Source organism: Drosophila willistoni, unplaced genomic scaffold, assembly GCF_018902025.1.
Source record: "Drosophila willistoni isolate 14030-0811.24 unplaced genomic scaffold, UCI_dwil_1.1 Seg123.1, whole genome shotgun sequence".
In the NCBI taxonomy this organism is placed as follows: domain Eukaryota; kingdom Metazoa; phylum Arthropoda; class Insecta; order Diptera; family Drosophilidae; genus Drosophila; species Drosophila willistoni.
Window position 1 is genome coordinate 35,978 of NW_025814084.1, and position 20,540 is coordinate 56,517.

Genomic DNA, 20,540 nt, shown 5'->3' on the forward strand with positions numbered 1-20,540 from the left:
TACTTGAAATTTGTTTTAATTATTAGAACTATGCTCTCGAGCACGATTTTCTAGAATGTGAAGTGTGGAATTAGGAAATGAGGCAGGTAAACTAGGCAAATGGACATGGGCTACTTTTCACTTTTTATTTTTCACTTTCCCGCCTACTTGTTTGTCGGTCAGTGTCTGATCAGGATTTCATAATAATCTTTCTATTAACATCTTTAAGATGGCATTCCATTAAATATTATATTTAAGTCTAATATATTATGTCTTAATTTTATTTCTATGAATGGTTAACAGTAAAATACTGATTATAATCTATAATCTAGTTGTATTTACAGTGGAATATTGAGGGAATGGCTTTTAAGTGGCTCCACAAAACCCGCAAGACCAGATTTATTCGATTCATGAGGATAAAGCACGTTCTTTAAAAAATCGAATTAAACACTTATTCCATTGTTACCATAACAACTTAGGAAAGCTTTTGGGGTTACTTCCTAATTATTACATATTTGGGCCTATTCAAGATAAACCTTTCCACCATTTACTTGGATATTCGTGCATCTACTTCTTATTCTAAGTATCAATTATACATATCGATTTCTGTCACTGCTCAAATGTAAAAATGTACATCAGTCTGCTAGCTAGAAAAATTGGCCATGTCCGCCTGTTTTTAGCTCTCTGAAAGCAATAGCTAATTGGATGAATTCCAGTCCTAAATAAGGTGAGCTCCTCGGGACGCCAAATCGAACTACCAAACAACCGAATTTCCCCATTCTAAAGAGCAAAAGATATAAAATTGTATTAACAATCCAGATGTTTACTTATTTTAAAATACAAATGTGGGTCGAAAAAAGTCATTATAGAAATTTAATAAAATTTGTAGAACCGTTGTCAATTCTAATGCAAAAATATATATATCAATATATACGTGTTGTGGAGGCGGTACGTTACTGCCAATGCCCTGAATTTAGGTAGCTCTGATCGTTTTCCCTTTAGACTTAGTATGTGTCGACCTGAATGCAACCCTGACTTATCGAGGCAGAAACCAGCTCTAAGAAGTGAGACGAGGCGTCAGTATAGAAGAAAATTGCACAGGAACGATACGTTAAAATAAACATCCGATAATTGGCACGAAACGAAGCTCGAGGCTAGGAGCCTTAGGGCTTAATATATATGGATAAACTTTATAATTTGTTGTATCTAAGAAACACCATCATAATTATTCTATACTCAGTTTGTAATAAATAAGTTTAAAATCAATTCGTGCTAAATGTTCTATTTTTGTATCGGTAAAACTTTCGGGCGTTAAAGTAACGCGTGGTCGACACATTCTTGAAGTTAACATTCTTTATTTTAACTTAAATAATAAGTAAAAGTGCTTTGATGGTGTCGGAATTGACTAGACATGTGAAATATGAGCAATAAAATGAAAACGCGCGGGAGAAAAAAGCGTATCAATATGGACGCGATGGAAACGCCGAAATCGGCGGTAAACGAGTCTACCGCGGGAGAGAGCGAGATAGAAAGAGACGCTTCCAATAAAAGCAAAGCGCCAAAAGACAGAGAAGACAATACGAATATATTGGAAAGTGTGCAAAGAATGATGACGCAATTGCAAGAACAAATTGCGTCACAAATTTCAAAAATTGAAGCTATCCATAATGGACAAGAACAACAAATACAAGAAATTCCTTTAGTGCAAAGTGAAATAGTTAATTTAAAAATTGCTAATGAATCTATAACTGACTGCATTTCAGAATTGGAGAAGACTCATGCTTTGGGCGGCACACAGGGTGCTGCTATCTTGGACGGTGCACAACGTCATGGAGCCATAATGGGAGCTCCGCATGCTTTGGGTGGCACACAGGGTGCTGCAAACTTGGACGGAGCACAACGTCATTGAGCCATAATGGGAGCTCCGCATGCTTTGGGTGCTGCAAATATAAACGGTGCACAACGTCATGGAGCCATAATGGGCGCTCCGCATGCTTCGAGCGGCACACAGGGTGCTACCGATGATGGTGCTACACAAAACAAAATGCCATTTAAAACTACAACCGGAATATCTGGTGTCTACGAACCTTTCCCCATTAATGTTGGTACGGGTGAGTCTGGTAATGTTACGGGTTGCGTTCGGGTTGGTCAGGCTAGTCAGGGACACAGAATTATGGATCTGCCAGAATTTAGTGGTAGGGCAGAAGATTGGCCAGTATTTATTACAATGTTCATAGAATCCTCCGCTGATTATGGTTATACCCAACTGGAAAATGTAATACGTTTACAGAAAAGCTTAAAGGGAGCGGCAAAAGAGGAGGTAAAAGGGCTATTAGTGAATCCGGCAAACGTGCCACATATTATCGAGCACCTACAGTTTATGTACGGAAGACCAGAGTTGCTTATTAAAAGTCAGCTAGAAATGGTCAATTATATATCCCAAATCCCAGAGAAAAATCTAGAAAGGATGATTCCATTTGCCACAAAGGTAAAAAATTTGGTCATATTTTTGCAATCTTCAAATGCAGTATTACACCTGCAAAATCCATCTTTGCTGGATCAATTAGTTTCAAAAATGCCAATGTCAAAACGCATGCAGTGGCAAGAGTTTTCATCTCAAATATATCCATACGCCAATTTGATGGATTTTAGTAAGTGGTTAAATAGTATAGCAAGAACGATTGCGAAGGTAACATTAATGACAACTTCGAATTGGCCTTCAAAAGGTGATTGTCGTCACAATCCAAAACTGGTAATGCAAACAAATACTGGCGAATATCAAAAGAAGGATAAGAAATATACAAAAGTTTGCACCGAATGTAATGGTGACCACTCTTTGTCTGAATGCGATGTATATGTAAAGGCTGATGTAAATGAAAAGTGGAACATGGTCAAGAAATTAGGGGTTTGTTTCAGCTGTCTAAAACGCAACCACAATATGATATCCTGTAAGTTCAAACGAAGATGTAACATCAGTCGCTGCAAGAGTTCACATCACAAATCGTTGCACAATCCTAATAGACAGACGGTAGAAGAAGATAAAGCAGAAGCAGCGACACATACAGTCAAATCCAGCATGAAAAGGTTGTTAGTTAAAGTCCTGCCAGTCGAAATAATGGGCCCGCAGAATACATTAGTTGAAACGTTCGCGTTTTTGGATGAGGGTTCCAACGTAACGTTAATTAATGAGAATTTAGCTAAAAAGCTAGGGGTAAAAGAAAACATGGATCGGTTGACATTAAATTGGATAAAGAATCATGCCATTAACTTGAATACGACAGTATGTCATCTAAAATAACAGGTATTAATGGAAATAAAAATTGGTTACAGTTAAAAGGCACTACAATCCCTGATCTGGAATTACCTCTACAATCAATGGATCATCAAACATTAGCGGAAGAGTATATTCGAGTTGCGAACCTCCCAATAGCAAGTTACACAGATGCCAAACCAACAATACTGATCGGCATAGATAATACCCACCTGGTCAAGACTATACGAAGCGTTGATATCGGTCCAAGACTAGTGGCATCAAAAACACCTTTGGGATGGGTGATTTTTGGATCAAGAGCAGACCATTCTAATACAAGCCCGTTAGTGACATCAGTATTTCATGCGAATTCTTTGGAGGATCAAATGAACAGGGAAATGCACGATTCGATGGCAGATTATTTCACAACTGAGAATTTTGGAGTACGGCCGTATATTAAGTCTGTAGAGTCCGCTGACATAATTCGAGCTAAAGAGATACTTCAAAACACAACAGTAAAATTAGAAGGAGAATATGAAACCGGATTGTTATGGTCAAAAGAAACATTAAATCTTCCCGACAGTTACAGTATGGCTTTGAAAAGACTCCAATTAATAGAGCATAAAATTATTCGCTCAAATAGCGTAAAGACCTACGATGAAGCCTCATTTCGCCGTTTACAACGTGAACAAACCAGGAAAGCTACGACTAGTATTCGACGCAGCAGCTTCAATCGAAGAAGTTTCATTGAATTCAAGATTATTAAAAGGACCCGATGAAAATCCGCCATTGACTCAAATTTTATTCCAATTTCAACAAGGAGCAGTGGGAGTTTGTGCAGATATCAAGGAAATGTTCTTGCAGGTGCGAGTTCGACAGGAAGATCAGGATTGCTTACGGTTTTTATGGAGACATGGTGACACAACAAGAGAAGTCGATACTTATAAGATGACGGTCATGATATTCGGAGCCACTTGTTCTCCGTGTTGTGCTCAATATGTAAAAAATATAAACGCGCAAAACAGTACGAGTTCAAAGGAAGTAATTGATGCAATACAAAATAATCATTACGTTGATGACTTTGTAGCAAGCTTTGTATCTGAGCAAAAGGCATACGACATAAGCTCTGAAGTAAAAAGGGTGCATGAATTAGCTCACTTTGAACTAAGAGGCCTTGTTTCAAACTCGAAGTGGGTACAAAACAGATTGAATAAAGAAGAGAAAAATAAAACTGATAAGTTACCAGTAAGTATGGATAAGAAGGCTGTCGATAAGGTATTGGGCATGTATTGGTACAACGACATAGACCAATTTACTTTTGACTTAAAAATGAATCGCGTGGAACAAAGCATACTTAAAGCTGAAAATTGTCCAACAAAGAGGCAGCTTCTAAGCTTGGTCATGTCTATCTATGATCCATTAGGGATGTTAGCCGACCTGACGATTCATGGAAAAATATTGATTCAGGATGTCTGGAGGTCAGGCATTCACTGGAATTATTTGATCCCAGAAGAATTATTTATTCGTTTCAAAAATTGGGTCTTACAAATCGAAAATGTAAATAGTTTTAGATTAAACAGATGTTACTCTCGAAATTTTATGTCATCTCAAGCTAACATAGAATTGCATATTTTTGTAGATGCTAGTGAACAAGCCTTTGCTGCCGTTGGTTATTGGAGAATAATACTTAATGGACTTATCGAAACAATTTTCGTCGCGGGAAAACTAGATGCGCACCAATAAAGACTTTATCTGTTCCCCGATTAGAGCTTTAGGCAGCGGTTTTAGGTACCCGACTTAAGACTCTGAAACTGGAAAGTCATTCTGTTAACGTACAGAAATATACATTATGGTCGGATTCAAAGACTGTCATAGCTTGGATTCAATCAGATCATCGGAAATATAAACAATTTGTGGCTCACCGTATAAATGAAATACTGGAAATAACAAACGAAAATGATTGGCGATGGGTTCCAACACATTTAAATGCTGCCGATGAAGCCACGAGAACAAAGGTAAAAATTAAGTACGAGCCAGGTAATATTTGGACAAGAGGCCCCGAATTTTTATTGAAGGATGAATCTAGCTGGCCAGTACAGGAAAAGATCTACGTTGAAAACGATTCCTCTGAAGTAAAACGGGTATATTTAACAACTTCTGTTGAAAATATTATTGACCTAAACAGATTTTCTAAGTATTTGAAACTGAAGCGAACAATGGGATGGATATTGAGATTTAAACAACGGATATTGAAACGTCAATGTGATAATGATGTAACAACACTTTCTTCGCGGGAATTGCAAGATGCAGAAAATACATTAGTAAATATCAAAGAAGCTAACTTCGGCTATGCCGAAGTTTATATACCCTTGCAGTATACTTGGCAATAATATTTTTCCTTTTTGAAATTTCTTTCCCTGCAACTCAATTCATCAATACACAAACAAAATATTATTTCTCTTTTTACCACAAGTTTTTCTTCTTCCATCATTTTCTAAGCAAAGCACGGCACGCATACACATACAGTTCATGTAGCGTTGCGTCTGTGTGTGTATGCGTGTGCTCTGTTGATTTGATGATGGCAGTAGTAGGCAGCAAGCAGCGCTGCCGGCAGCGTTTGAACCGATTTATATTGACTGTAACTTGTGTTCTATTTATCGGATCAGATTCAAATTTTGGGATCTGAGATTTTATATCTATTACTATCATATTGGTAAATTTCATGGGGATACTCCAATTTTTGCAAAAATGTTTCTTCTAGAGCTATATGATATAGTGGTCCGATCCCAAAGATTTTCATACTTTATCTCACCCGGGTAAAAAAAAGCTCCCAAAAAAAATTTCATCCCGATAGCTCTTAAGATGGCTGAGTAAAACGCGTACGCACCGACGGACAGACGGACAGACGGTCAGACGGACAGACGGACATGGCTATATCGACTTAGCTTCTCATGCTGATCAAGAATATATATACTTTATGGGGTCGGAAACGTCTCCTTCTGTGCGTTACAAACATCTGACCAATTTTATAATACCCTCTGCAAGGGTATAAAAATCATGCAAAAGGAAATCTATCATAAGGAACTAGCTGATTTACAAGCAAATTCATCCGTATCAAATGAAAGTAGCATCTTCTCTTTAACTCCTACGATGAATGCCGACGGGATCTTCGTGGTCAACGGTAGGCTTGACTATGCAACATCACTATCGCAAAGTGCTCGTCAACCTATTATATTACCCAAAAAACACAAACTAACTGATTTAATAGTAACATCGTATCACGAGAGACTCCACCATCAAAACGATGAACTCATTATCACTGAGATTCGTCAAAAATTTTGGATAATATGCTTGCGAGCTGCTGTAAAAAGGGCAAAAACAGTTTGCCCGTTTTGTAAAAATAGAAAAATTCAACCGCAAGCGGATGGGTCAGTTACCGACCGATCGTGTCACTCCTTACCAAAGACCGTTTTCCTATGTAGGACTTGACTATTTTGGGCCAGTTACTGTAACGATCGGCCGTCGACATGAAAAGCGATGGGTGGCTCTATTTACGTGCCTTACCATACGAGCTATACACTTGGAATTAGCAGCGGATTTGTCTACAGACGCATGTATTTTATGTATTCAAAACTTCGTAAACAGGCGTGGTATACCAATCAGAATACGGTCGGATATGGGAACAAATTTTGTTGGAGCTGATCGTCTAATAAGGGAAGTCAAAGACTGGAACTACATCGCTGAAGAGATGGCAAATAAAGGCATAGAATGGAAGTTCAACTGTCCAGCAAACCCAAGTTCAGGAGGATGTTGGGAACGCCTAGTTCAGTCAGTTAAAAAGGTGTTGGTAATAACATTGCAAGACAAGGCGCCGCAGGTTGAAACACTTAGAAGTTTGCTTATCGAAGCGGAAAATATCATAAATAGCAGACCACTTACACACATTCCAGTGGATAAAGACGATGCAGGTCTATTAACACCTAATCATTTCTTGCTTGGCACAACCAATTCGACACAAACCCCTGGAGAGGAAGACAACTTTTGTCATCGAAAACAATTTAGGATTTGTCAACAATTAAAAAATACGTTTTGGAAACGATGGATAAGGGAATATCTACCAACTCTGACAAAGTGAACAAAGTGGTTCGCACCGATTCGACCCATCAAGATGGGAGACTTAGTCATAATATGTGACGAAAACCAATTAAGGGCAAGCTGGAAAAGGGGAATCATCGTGAAAGTTATTCCAGCAAGAGATGGGCTAATACGAGTTGCTGAAGTACAAACAAATGCCGGAATTTTAAAACGACCAGTGTCTAAGCTTGCTGTATTAGACGTTTTGGGTAAAACTCTCGAGTAGTTTTACGGTAGGTGGGATGTTGTGGAGGCGGTACGTTACTGCCAATGCCCTGAATTTAGGTAGCTCTGATCGTTTTCCCTTTAGACTTAGTATGTATCGACCTGAATGCAACCCTGACTTATCGAGGCAGAAACCAGCTCTAAGAAGTGAGACGAGGCGTCAGTATAGAAGAAAATTGCACAGGAACGATACGTTAAAATAAACATCCGATAATTGGCACGAAACGAAGCTCGAGGCTAGGAGCCTTAGGGCTTAATATATATGGATAAACTTTATAATTTGTTGTATCTAAGAAACACCATCATAATTATTCTATACTCAGTTTGTAATAAATAAGTTTAAAATCAATTCGTGCTAAATGTTCTATTTTTGTATCGGTAAAACTCTCGGGCGTTAAAGTAACGCGTGGTCGAGACATTCTTGACGTTAACAATACGTAACCCTTATTTTCTTTCATATGCTTTGTTCTCCTCTTTCTTCACCTTAACCGAAACTTTTTGGTCATTTCAAACGATATTTATCTTGGTGTGTCCTCTTCGGATGGCCAGCTCTCGGGGATGTTTATTAACGATTTTCTTGAACTTTTCCAGTTGATCGACCTTAGCTGCGGCCTTAAGCCATTCTTTTTTATTTATTTTTTGTACTTCTTTACCAACTGACTTCAGGCTTTTGACCGCCATTTCTTTCACGTTATCGGCCACACGACGTTTCTTCTTGATACTCCTTGCTTTGGAAGTCCGACTTCTAGTGAGTGTGCGTACCTCACGGGAAACGTGGCCAAAAGGAGCCATCACCATTACTTTCGTATTAGGGGAAATTACCGCCTTCTTCGCTTCGATCTTAGGTTTAACTTTGTCCGCTTTAAAACCTTGGAATTTTGGACGAGCATTCAATTTAGCACATTTTGGTGCATCTTTCCACTTTGTCTTCGGCCTCATAATTTGGATGCGCCAATCTAAGGCCATCTTTGAAAAGTTCAGTTTTTGGGCAAATTTTTTAAACTTGCCGTTTCCGGGTTTATTAAAGTTAGGCCAGTCAGGATTGGGCATTTTTACTTGAAATTTGTTTTTACTTGAAATTTGTTTTAATTATTAGAACTAAACTCTCGAGCACGATTTTCTAGAATGTGAAGGGTGGAATTATGAAATGAGGCTGGTAAACTAGGCAAATGGACATGGCCTACTTTTCACTTTTTATTTTTCACTTTCCCGCCTACTTCTTTGTCGGTCAGTGTCTGATCAGGATTTCATAATAATCTTTCTATTAACATTAAATATAATATTTAAGTCTAATATATTATGTCTTAATTTTGTTTCTATGAATGGTTAACAGTAAAATACTGATTATAGTCTATAATCTAGTTGTTGAGTTTGGCGCTAAGGTTCGATGTTTTAGCGGGCCCACAAGAAAACACTCCACTTTTCACGTGATACTTCATTTATTTCTTCCACGTGTATTTCTTATGCTAATGGGGTGTGTATGGTGTGTGTGCCGTATGCGAGTCGTTATTATGCGAGCCGTTTGATTGTAAGCGAGTCGCTATAAATTAATCGCCCTTACTCGCGGTTGTAACCAAACTGTTCTGTCCGCCGCTTAGTAACAAGCATAGAACCTAACATGTAAGCTTAAAGCGCAAGATGCAACGGTTAATTTCCCAGCACGTAGGCTGGCGCTTAAGAATAAGTATGAAAATGAAAGAGAATGAGTGATATGGGTGTTAACCCATTGGTGGCTGCGTCGGGTCTGCTGGGCAGTTAGCGAATTTCGGCGGCAACATTCCCCCCCCCAGTAAAGCTGCTCTCTTCAGGGGGTTGCTTTGCTCCAAAACAGCCGACGTCTAATACAGCTACTTTAGCCACGGGCCGTTGAAGAGTCCCGTTGGAAGTTCTGATGATCACTCGACGCACCTGGTTGTCTTTGGCCAGGATTGTTTGCTCGACTATACCTTTTGGCCATCTATTTCGGGCAGAGTCTCGTCCAATATTACAACGACGTCTCCAGCTGCTATTGGTGGTCTCTTCGTAAACCATTTTCCTCGCCTGGCTAAATCTGGAACGTATTCGCGTACCCATCGTCGCCAGAATTGATCGGCGAATTCTTGTACAGCTTGCCACATGTGCTGTACGGTATGTGTGGTTTCGAAGACTGGTTTATAGCCGCTTGCTGATCCTAGTAGTAGATGGTTAGGGGTGATAGCCTCGTCGTCTTTGCTGTCCAGAGAGACAAAAGTAAGCGGTCTGGAATTTAGGATGAATTCCACTTCCCAGAGTGCGCTTTGTAGGCCCTCGCTGGTGAATTTTCTCGCTGGGCAGATTGCGTAGAGTACTGTCTTGACGGAACGAACAAGTCGCTCCCATGCTCCCCCCATATGAGGAGCGGCTGGTGGATTAAATTTCCATTTCATGTCATCGAACGCCGGTTGCACGGCGTTGAGGTTGATCGTCTGCGCTTTGTCACAGATAATCTTTTCAGCAGCTTTGAAGTTAGTGCCATTGTCGCTGTAAATTTCTCTCGGGGTCCCGCGCCGATTAATGAAGTTTAGGATGCACATTATGCACGATGCAGTGTCCAAAGAGCACGCCAGTTCTATATGCACTGCCCGTATGGTTAGGCAGGTGAAAATAACGCCCCATCTTTTTTCGCTTCGCCGTCCTACAGCAACCAAGAAGGGCCCGAAGTAGTCGATACCGACGTAAGTGAAGGGACGTTGGTAGGCAGCCAGCCTGGCGATGGGCAAGGGAGCCATTTGCGGTGGAACAGGCATGACGCTCTCATTTTTACAGCGTTGGCAAGACTTCCGCATGCCTTTGTATAAGACTCGTAGGCGTGGTATGTAAAACATGCCTCGAATCCTGTTAATACACGTCTCATGGGATGTGTGGTGCATTTCCTGATGATACCAGTTCACTATGAGCCGAGTAATGTGGTGCCCATATGGGAGCAGTATTTGGTTTTGGCCGTTTAGGTTTTCTGCTCGCCCTCGGGTACGTAGGAGCTGGTTTTCATCTAGAAAGATATTCAAACATATGAGTTTAGAATTTGTTTTTAAAGGTTTACCTCTCGTTAAGTTGCGAATTTCTGGGTTGAATTCAGATGACTGCGCATGCCGCAGTAGGAGTGTGCGTGCCTGCTGAATCATCTCGTAAGACACCTCTGTAGGTGGGGATGCCTTCTTTTGTTTCGCTTTCAGTTTCTCAATGTAGAGAATAAAGCGCGCTAAAGCTCGATATAGCCTGCGCCAGTCGGAAAAATATTCCGCGTTAAGTTTTAGCTCCATCGGCGAATTGTCGATGAAGAGTATGTTATGCCTGACTTCAGCATTGTTTGGTGGCCCCAAATCATCGCATTTTGGCCACTCGTGTTGATCCTGCAGCAAATAGTCTGGACCGTGTAGCCAAGTTTTATATTTATTGGCGTTGTTTGTTTTAGTAGCAAGATCTGCAGGGTTAAGGTTGGTTGGAACCCAGTTCCATTGGCTAACGTTTGTGATATCCAGTATTTCGCCCACGCGGTGCATGATGAATTGCTGAAACTTTCGTGGATCCATACGAAGCCATTTGAGAACAGTCTTTGAGTCGGACCAATAACAACTCGAGTTAATTGACAAACATGGATTGCGTTGGATTCGGTTACTCAGCTTTGCTCCGATAACTGCGGCCTGCAGTTCCATCCTTGGTATAGATAGTGGACTCAACGGTGACACTTTCGCCTTGGAGGCCACGAAGCTGAGTTAGGTTCTTTCCCCCTGGCGTATCCGAAGGTAGCAGACAGCTGCGTATGCCAATTCGCTGGCGTCAACGAACGTGTGTAACTGGACATCATGGATTTGATCGCTGCTGTTGAAATAACATCTCGGGATGGTCAATCCGGCGATTGTTGTAAGGATCCGTTTCCATCGTATCCATTTGGGTAACAATGCGTCGGGCAAACCAGTATCCCAGCCAATGCCGCTTCTCCAGACTTCTTGCAGTAGGATTTTCAGCTCTATTGTAAAGCATGAGATGAAGCCGAGTGGGTCGTACATTGACATAAGTACTTGCAAGAGCTCGCGTTTGGTTAATGTTTTGTCGCTGTCTAAAACGTTGCGCTTCAGCCTGGCAAACTTGCAGATGAATGTGAATACGTCGGAGTTCGGCATCCAATATAAACCGAGTACCTTTTCTGTTGCGGTAATTTCGACAGCTTCCTCCTCTACCTCTACCTCCTTTGAGTTCGAAGACCAATTGCGTATGTGGAAACCACCTGCTGCATGGATGTCTCTGACTTGAGTTGCGATGTTTCCGACTTCCACGTAGTTGTCGCCGCTGTATATAAAATCATCCACGTAGTGGTAGTCCTTCATGGCTTGTGCTGCTTGAGGGTACTGTTGGCAGAATCGATCTGCATTTTTGTCACGAATAAAGTGTGCAATGCAGGGTGCGCAATTGATTCCGAAAGTAAGCGCTTCCATAACATAGACGTTAGGCTCTTGCCTCTCGGATTTGCTGTCGAACCACAGAAACCTTTGATCTGGATCTGGTGGAACATCTCGGCGATATCGCCACAGATCGCCACTCGTCCCACTCGGAATGAGAGTAAGAGGTCAAACAGGGAGTTTAGGAGATCTGGACCACTCCAGATGTAGTCATTCAGGGCCTTGCCGCCGGATTGGGCGGCTGCGTCCCATACAAGCCGGACCTTCTCTGGTTTATTTGGATTTTTAGTTATAAATGTTGGTAGATACCATGTCCGTCTGTTTGGTGCAGCTATTTCCTCCGGCGTCAGCATGCGAGCATAGCCCTTTTCGACAAGGTTTTCGATTTGCTTGGTGATTTGCTCCTTCAACTGTGGTTGTCGGGAAAATTGCTTTTGTAGGCATTTAAGCCGTTTTAGTGCGTTTGCGTAGCTATCAGGTAATAAAACTTCAGGATCTTTCCACATTAGACCGACCTCGTACCTGCCATTCTTCAAGGCGGTAGTAGATTCAAGTCTGGTTAGAGCTTGAGTTTCTTCTGGTGATGATAGCGGTTTTGCTGTGGTAGCGTCTAATGAGAACGCTTGTTTGAAGATCTCATGCAGCTTGGCGTCTGCGTCTCGGCATCCACACATGTGAACGCTGACATTAGCTCTAGTGGCTCTTGATGGCGTGGAGCTTTGTAGTGCCCATCCCAGTCGCGTCTTTGACGCTATTGGTTGGTGCCATGCCCCCTCCTTGATTTTAAGGGGTACGGCGAGGTTCCAGTTATTTGTGCCGATTAGGATGCTTGGTCGTGCGTTGGTGTATGACGCTATCGGTAGTCCCGCTAGGTGAGGGAATTCTTTGGCGAGAGCCCTTATGTCGATCGACTATCCAGGGTATCTACACTGTGAACCTCTTCCAAGTAGAATTGATTGCCATTATGTGGATTGGCAACCGTAAGCGTGACACGTTCCGATGCATTTTCTTCGCGTGTTGTATCGTTGGTCCATTTTAGGCACAGTGGATCTGGAGCGCCTTTTAAGCCGAGTTGCTTAAAGACCTTGTTGTCGATGAGCGTTAGTGCCGATCCCTCATCCAGAAATGCAAAAGTATTAGTGACTTTCGTTTTATTGATGATTTGTATTGGAATGACACGGAAATATGTTGAGCCAGACTCTCTGGATCGTTGGGCGTGCTTGCCCTCCGTCGTATGCACGTTGGTGACCATAGCTGGTCTGTTTGGGCTGCTGGATTTCGCAGCCTCTGGCATCGGCTGCATCTCATGGATCAATGGGTGATGTTTGCTTCGGCAGCCTCGTATGCCGTAAACCTTTTCACGTTGGCACTTTTGGTGATGACGGTTTAGGCATTGTTGGCAGAGCTTGTGATTTTTCAGAAAAGACATCTTTCGTTGATGTGGCGTGGCTTTGAACGATGGGCAGCTGTGTATTTTGTGCCCAGGTTCGTTACATACGACGCACGTAATTTCCTTGACCTGCTTTTTAGGTGCCTCTGTGTGATGATTTAGGCTTCCGCTCTTCTTATGGTAAAGCGGCGATGTTACCTGGCTTGCTGCTTCAGCTATGTCGTAGATCCATTTGCTAAAAGATTCCATTGATGGTACCTTAGTGTCTTTGGGAAACATTGCCCACTGCAGCTTCAATTGTGTGGGGAATTTCTCTAGTAGCTCTTGTACGAGCATTGGGTTTTGCATGTAACCTGTGAGTCCACATGCTTCCATCGTTGAGTAGATGTTTCGTACACACAGTGCGTATTCGATAAGTGGTTCAAGCTTATCTTTTATTGCGGGTAGTTGCCGCGTTTTTTCCAGTAAGTTGTGCAAAGTATGCTCTGGCCGACCGAAACACATACGTAATGTTTGTATGATTTCAGGGACCATTGCTGGTAACAGGAGTTTGGATTGAACTAACTCACGTGCTTTTCCCTTCAGGCTAGCTTGCAGCCGCATAAGATTTTCTGCATTCGTATACCCAGCGATTTCCGTACTTGTCTGAAAACTACTGTAGAATAGAGGCCAGTTCTGAGGATTGCCATCAAATGTTGGAAGCTCTTTCGGTATCGCTTGACGGGCTGGATAGTACGATGCAGCCCTGGTTTGAGTATTTGTGAAATTCCAGGGAGCCATCGGCGTAGCACTTAGGTGCGGTTGTTCGCGTGTCGTAGCACGCGTGTTGTTTGAGGTTAGGAACGGCAGCTGCGGTGCCTCGTGATCGTAATGCCACGTGACACGCACAGCTGAGTGTGTGACCATCGCTTTTTGTTTGGCAGAAGTAAAAATAGGAACAGCCGTCCTAGCTGTGTCCGGGAATATTTTTGGCGGTCATAGTCCAAAGTCCCGATCCGGTTCTGGTAGCGGCGCCGTTGGTTTTGCTGGTGACGAAGTAGCCTGAGGTTCGCTGCTCGTGTGGTATTTCCGAGGTTCTGCAGGGCGTTGCTCAATATGGTTGTGATGACTTCCGATGACACGTTGACGCAGTCGCAGTTCCAGCTGTTCTCAGATTTCTCGTCTATTACTCCAACGCAGTCGAAATGATGCAAGGAACAGCATTTCTTGCAATGATATATTGCACTTGATAAGTCTTTTGTTGCCATGGTTTACCAATGAGTTTATTCTTTTAAGCGATGTTGATTAGTTATGTGACCTATGTAGGTCGTAAACGGTTGACCGTTGAGGTTATGTATCACAATTTAGTGATTGGTTATGCAATCATCGAGGTTAACCTCTATATGATTGGCGTGTAGAACCGTGGGTTGACCTGTCGAGTTGAGTTAAATAATTAACTTTTCCGGTTCATTTAGTGGTTTACCACTGTAAGATTAATTTATGGAATTAATCTGTAGAATTAATTTTTAGAATTAATTCATTGCCTTTATGGCGTAATTTATAGAATTAATTTATAGAATTAATTCCTGGCATAATTTATAGAATTAATTTATAGAATTAATTCCTGCCATTAATTTATAGAATTGTTGAGTTTGGCGCTAAGGTTCGATGTTTTAGCGGGCCCACAAGAAAACACTCCACTTTCACGTGATACTTCATTTATTTCTTCCACGTGTATTTCTAATGCTAATGGGGTGTGTATGGTGTGTGTGCCGTATGCGAGTCGTTATTATGCGAGCCGTTTGGTTGTAAGCGAGCCGCTATAAATTAATCGCCCTTACTCGCGGTTGTAACCAAACTGTTCTGTCCGCCGCTTAGTAACAAGCATAGAACCTAACATGTAAGCTTAAAGCGCAAGATGCAACGGTTAATTTCCCAGCACGTAGGCTGGCGCTTAAGAATAAGTATGAAAATGAAAGAGAATGAGTGATATGGGTGTTAACCCATTGGTGGCTGCGTCGGGTCTGCTGGGCAGTTAGCGAATTTCGGCGGCAACACTAGTTGTATTTACAGTGGAATATTGAGGGAATGTCTTTTAAGTGGCTCCACAATACCAGCAAGACCAGATTTATTCGATTCATGAGGATAAAGCACGTTCTTTAAAAATCGAATTAAACACTTATTCCATTGTTACCATAACAACTTAGGAAAGCTTTTGGGGTTACTTCCTAATTATTATATATTTGGGCCTATTCAAGATAAACCTTCCACCATTTACTTGGATATTCGTGCATCGACTTCTTATTCTTATTATAATCAATTATACATATCGATTTCTGTCACTGCTCAAATGTAAAATGTAGATCAGTCTGCTAGCTAGAAAAATTGGCCATGTCCGCCTGTTTTTAGCTCTCTGAAAGCAATAGCTAATTGGATGAATTCAGGATTTCATAATAATCTTTCAGATGCGATTCCATTAAATATTATATTTACGTCTAATGTATTATGTCTTAATTTTATTTCTATGAATGGTTAACAGTAAAATATTGATTATAGTCTATAATCTAGTTGTATTTACAGTGGAATATTGAGGGAATGGCTTTTAAGTGGCTCCACAATACCCGCAAGACCAGATTTATTCGATTCATGAGGATAAAGCACGTTCTTTAAAAATCGAATTAAACACTTATTCCTGTGTTACCATAACAACTTAGGAAAGCTTTTGGAGTTACTTCCTAATTATTACATATTTGGGCCTATTCAAGATAAACCTTTCCACCATTTACTTGGATATTCGTGCATGTACTTCTTATTCTAAGGATCAAATAAAAAAATATAGCTTAAACTTATAATCAATTATACATATCGATTTCTGTCACTGCTCAAATGTAAAAATGTACATCAGTCTGCTAGCTAGAAAAATTGGCCATGTCCGCCTGTTTTTAGCTCTCTGAAAGCAATAGCTAATTGGATGAATTCCGGTCTTAAATAAGGTGAGCTCCTCGGGACGCCCAATCGAACTACCAAACAACCAAATTTCCCCATTGTAAAGAGGAGAAGATATAAAATTGCATTAACAATCCAGATGTTTACTTATTTTTATACCCTTGCAAAAAGGGTATATTAATTTTGGTCAGAAGTGTGCAACGCATAGAAGCATCTCCGACCATATAAAGTATATATATTCTTGATCAGCATGACGAGACCAGTTCATATAGCCATGTCCGTCCGTGCGTCCGTCCGTCCGTCTGACCGTCTGTCCGTCCGTCTGGATCAACGCAAACTCCTCCTAAACCGTTGGAGCTACAGAGCTGCAATTTTGCATGTAGGCTTGCATATACTGCAGGCGTTGTATATCTCGGATTCAGCCGGATCGGTCCACTATATCATATAGCTCCCATACAAACCGCAAAGTCACGAACAGTGACTTTTTTTCAATAAACTTGAAATTTAATATTGGTGAGTTTATTATACATATAAACGACTGTGCCAAATTTGATCAAGAACGGCTGACTATATCATATAGCTTCCATAGGAACAATCGGTTGAAAACAGTGACTTTTGTCAATAACTTCGTTACTTTTGACGCGATTGCTTTTAAATTAAACATTTTTTAGTTTAATATATCTGTTAATGACTGTACCGAATTTGATAAATATCGGGTTACTATATCATATAGCTCCCATAGGAACGATCGGTGGAAAACAGTGACTTTGATCAATATCTTCGTTATTCCCTATGCAAAGATTGTTGGCCGATCTTTCGCAAACATTAGCCTTTTTAGATAAAACGTTTTTCCACTTTGATGGCTATAAGTAAGGAAAAATTTACCAAAAAAGTTGCAAGGGTATACAAACTTTCACGTGGTCGAAGTTAGCCCCGGCCCTCTGGTTAAATACAAATATGGGTCGAAAAAAGTCATTATAGAAATTTTGACAAATTTGTAGAATCGTTGTCAATTCTAATGCAAAAAAATTCAATATATACGTAAGCCTTACTTCCTTTCATATGCTTTGTCCTCCTTTTTCTTCACCTTAACCAAAACTTTTTGGTCATTTCTAGCAATATTCATCTTGGTGTGTCCTCTTCGTATGGCCAGCTCTCCTGGATGTTTATTAACGATTTTCTTGAACTTTTCCAGTTGATCGCCCATAGCTGCGGCCTTAAGCCATTCTTTTTTATTTCTTATTTTATTGTACTTCTTTACCAACTGACTTCATGCTTTTGACCGCCATTTCTTTCACGTTATCGGCCACATGACGTTTTTTCTTGATACTCCTTGCTTTGGAAGTCGGACTTCTAGTGAGTGCGCGTACCTCACGGGAAACGTGGCCAAAAGGAGCCATCACCATTACTTTCGTATTAGGGGAAATTACCGCCTTCTTCGCTTTAAAACCTTGGAATTTTGGACGAGCATTAAATTTAGCACATTTTGGTGCACTTCCACTTTGACTTCGGCCTCATAGTTTGGATTTGCCAATCTAAGGCCATCTTTGGAACCTTCAGTTTTTGGGAAAATTTTTTAAACTTGCCGTTTCCGGGTTTATTAAAGTTAGGCCAGTCAGGATTGGGCATTTTTACTTGAAATTTGTTATACCCTTGCAAAAAGGGTATATTAATTTTGGTCAGAAGTGTGCAACGCATAGAAGGAAGCATCTCCGACCACATAAAGTATATATATTCTTGATCAGCACGACGAGACGAGTTCAAATAGCCATGTCCGTCCGTCCGTCCGTCCGTCCGTCCCTCCGTCCGTCCGTCTGGATCAACGCAAACTCCTCCTCGACCGTTGGAGCTACAGAGCTGAAATTTTGCATGTAGGCTTGTATATACTGCAGGCGTTGTATATCTCGGACTCAGCCGGATCGTATCACTATATCATATAGCTCCCATACAAATGGCAAAGTCACGAACAGTGACTTTTCTAAATAACTTCGTTATTTTCTGAGCTATTGTCGTGAAATTTAATATTGGTGAGTTAATTACACATATAAACGACTATGCCAAATTTGATCAAGATCGGGTGACTAAATCATGTAGCTCCCATAGGAACGATCTTTCGAAAACAGTGACTTTTGTCAATAACTTCGTTACTTTTGACGCAATTGTCATATTTTATTATATATTGTTATATTTCTCAGTTTAGCATATCTATTAATGACTGTGCCAAATTTGATTAAGATCGGGCGACTATATCATATAGCTCCCATAGGAACAATCGGTGGTGAACAGTGACTTTGATCAATAGCTTCGTTATTTTCTAAGCCATTCTTTCGCAAGCATTAGACCTTTTACACAAAAAACTTGCAAGGGTATACAAACTTAGACGGGGTCAAAGTTAGCCCCGGCCCTCTGGTTTAATATGCTTTATTCGTATACATATATGTGGGGTTGGGTTGGTAACGCCGAATGGCCAGACCACCCCAAAACAGCTGTTTAACGACGGTGTGGCAAGCGATCCATATGAGACGAGGTGGCAAGCGACCCACGAAACGACGATGTGGCAATGCTGCTACGAGAAGACGAAGAACTTTTTAAGACGAGCCAACGACGAGAAGACGTGTTTTAAAAGATGTATTAAAGACGCAAGACGGGTATTAAAAGAAGTAAAGAAGTGTTAAAGACGAAGACGTGTAAAAACCTAAAGACAAAACAATTACCATTCATTGATTCAATTTATAATTAATCTTTAACTAAATATAATCAAACGGGAGAGCTAAATAACCAAATTTCGAGTTGGGTGCGGTAGGGTATGGGGCAGATACCGGAAAGGAAAGAAAGGCAATTGCCAGCTCACCAGGGTAGCCAAACACAACGACATCAACCAACACAGTGGCTTCACTCCAGAGTTGATCCTTGGACTTTCACCTTGCGAAATACATTGATGCCTATCGCCAAGCAACTGTGAGTGTAGGTGCCAAATCCAAGAACCAAAAGCATTGGCTGACTCATGTTACCAGCGATCGTGGCCACTGCTAATATTGCAGATGCATCCGCTATACCCTCTTGTCCATATCAACTTGCATGTTGGATTTATCCCTGATGTGCTCCCAGTTTGTGGAATTACAGTTTCCTCTGAATGTCCAAATTTTTTTAGCTTTTGGGAGCGGGTGAAAGTTAATCCCATGGGCTGAGTTGGGTTGGATGTAACATTTCGTCCCATGCCCACCTCTAGTACAGATCTACTATGAGAGCGACTACGAAGTTGCTACGAGAGCGACTACGAAATTGCTACGAGAGCAACAGAAAAGGAAATGATCCGTAGGAGTAGCACAAAAATTTATTTGTTTGATCCGCTCTCATCTGGCTTTTAATGCTTGTGCTATTGCTACAACTACATACAGCATATCGAAAATTTTTGCTCTTGCTATTGCTCTGTGCTCCGACGATGTATGCCACGGAGCAGAGCAGAAGAGCAATCGTTTTCCGTTTGTGCTCTCTGCACAATCTTCAAAATCAGAGCAGTAGCGGGAGCAGAGCAATATTTTTATTGAAATTGCTGCTATGTAGCAGCAAATGCAAACACTACTTGTGGATTAGCGGAAAAGACCGCCTTCTTCGTTTGGATCTTAGGTTTAACTTTGTTCGCTTTAAAACTTTGGAAGTTTGGACGACCATTGAATTTAGCACATTTCGTGCATCCTTCATAATTTGGTTGCGACAATCTGTCGCCATTTTAGGAACTTTCAGTTTTTGAGCAAATTTTTTAAATTTGCCGTTTTCCGGGTTTATTAAAGTTAGGCCAGTCTTGGGCATTATTATTTGAAATTTGTTTTTACTTGAAATTTTCTCGAGCACGATTTCTAGAATGTGAAATATGGAAGTAGGAAATGAGGCAGCTAAACTAGGCAATGGACATGGCCTACTTTTCACTTTTTATTTTTCACTTTCCCGCCTACTGCCTTTGTCGGTCAGTGTCTGATCAGGATTTCATAATAATCTTTCTTTTAACATCTTTTAGATGTGATTCCATTAAATATTATATTTAAGTCTAATATATTATGTCTTAATTTTATTTCTATGAATGGTTAACAGTAAAATACTGATTATAGTCTATAATCTAGTTGTATTTACAGTGGAATATTGAGGGAATGGCTTTTAAGTGGCTCCACAATACCCGCAAGACCAGATTTATTCGATTCATGAGGATAAAGCACGTTCTTCAAAA

General features: G+C 40.8%; 1 protein-coding gene across 1 annotated transcript; it reads right to left on the reverse strand.

The window, feature by feature from the left end:
* Window positions 1-9,528: 9,528 nt before the first annotated feature.
* Window positions 9,529-11,106, reverse strand: LOC124460817. Its single transcript, XM_047012404.1, has 2 exons — window positions 10,647-11,106; window positions 9,529-10,595 (listed from the first exon to the last, which is right to left on the reverse strand). Exons 1-2 carry the CDS (start codon window positions 11,104-11,106, stop codon window positions 9,529-9,531), a joined length of 1,527 nt encoding a protein of 508 aa, XP_046868360.1.
* Window positions 11,107-20,540: the final 9,434 nt, after the last annotated feature.

Coding starts and splice junctions, on each gene's coding strand:
- LOC124460817 (XM_047012404.1), bottom strand. CDS start 11,106: ATGCACCGCGTGGGCGAAATACTGGATATCACAAACGTTAGCCAATGG. Junction 10,596..10,646: donor AATTCGCAACTTAACGAGAG/GTAAACCTTTAA, acceptor ATATCTTTCTAG/ATGAAAACCAGCTCCTACGT.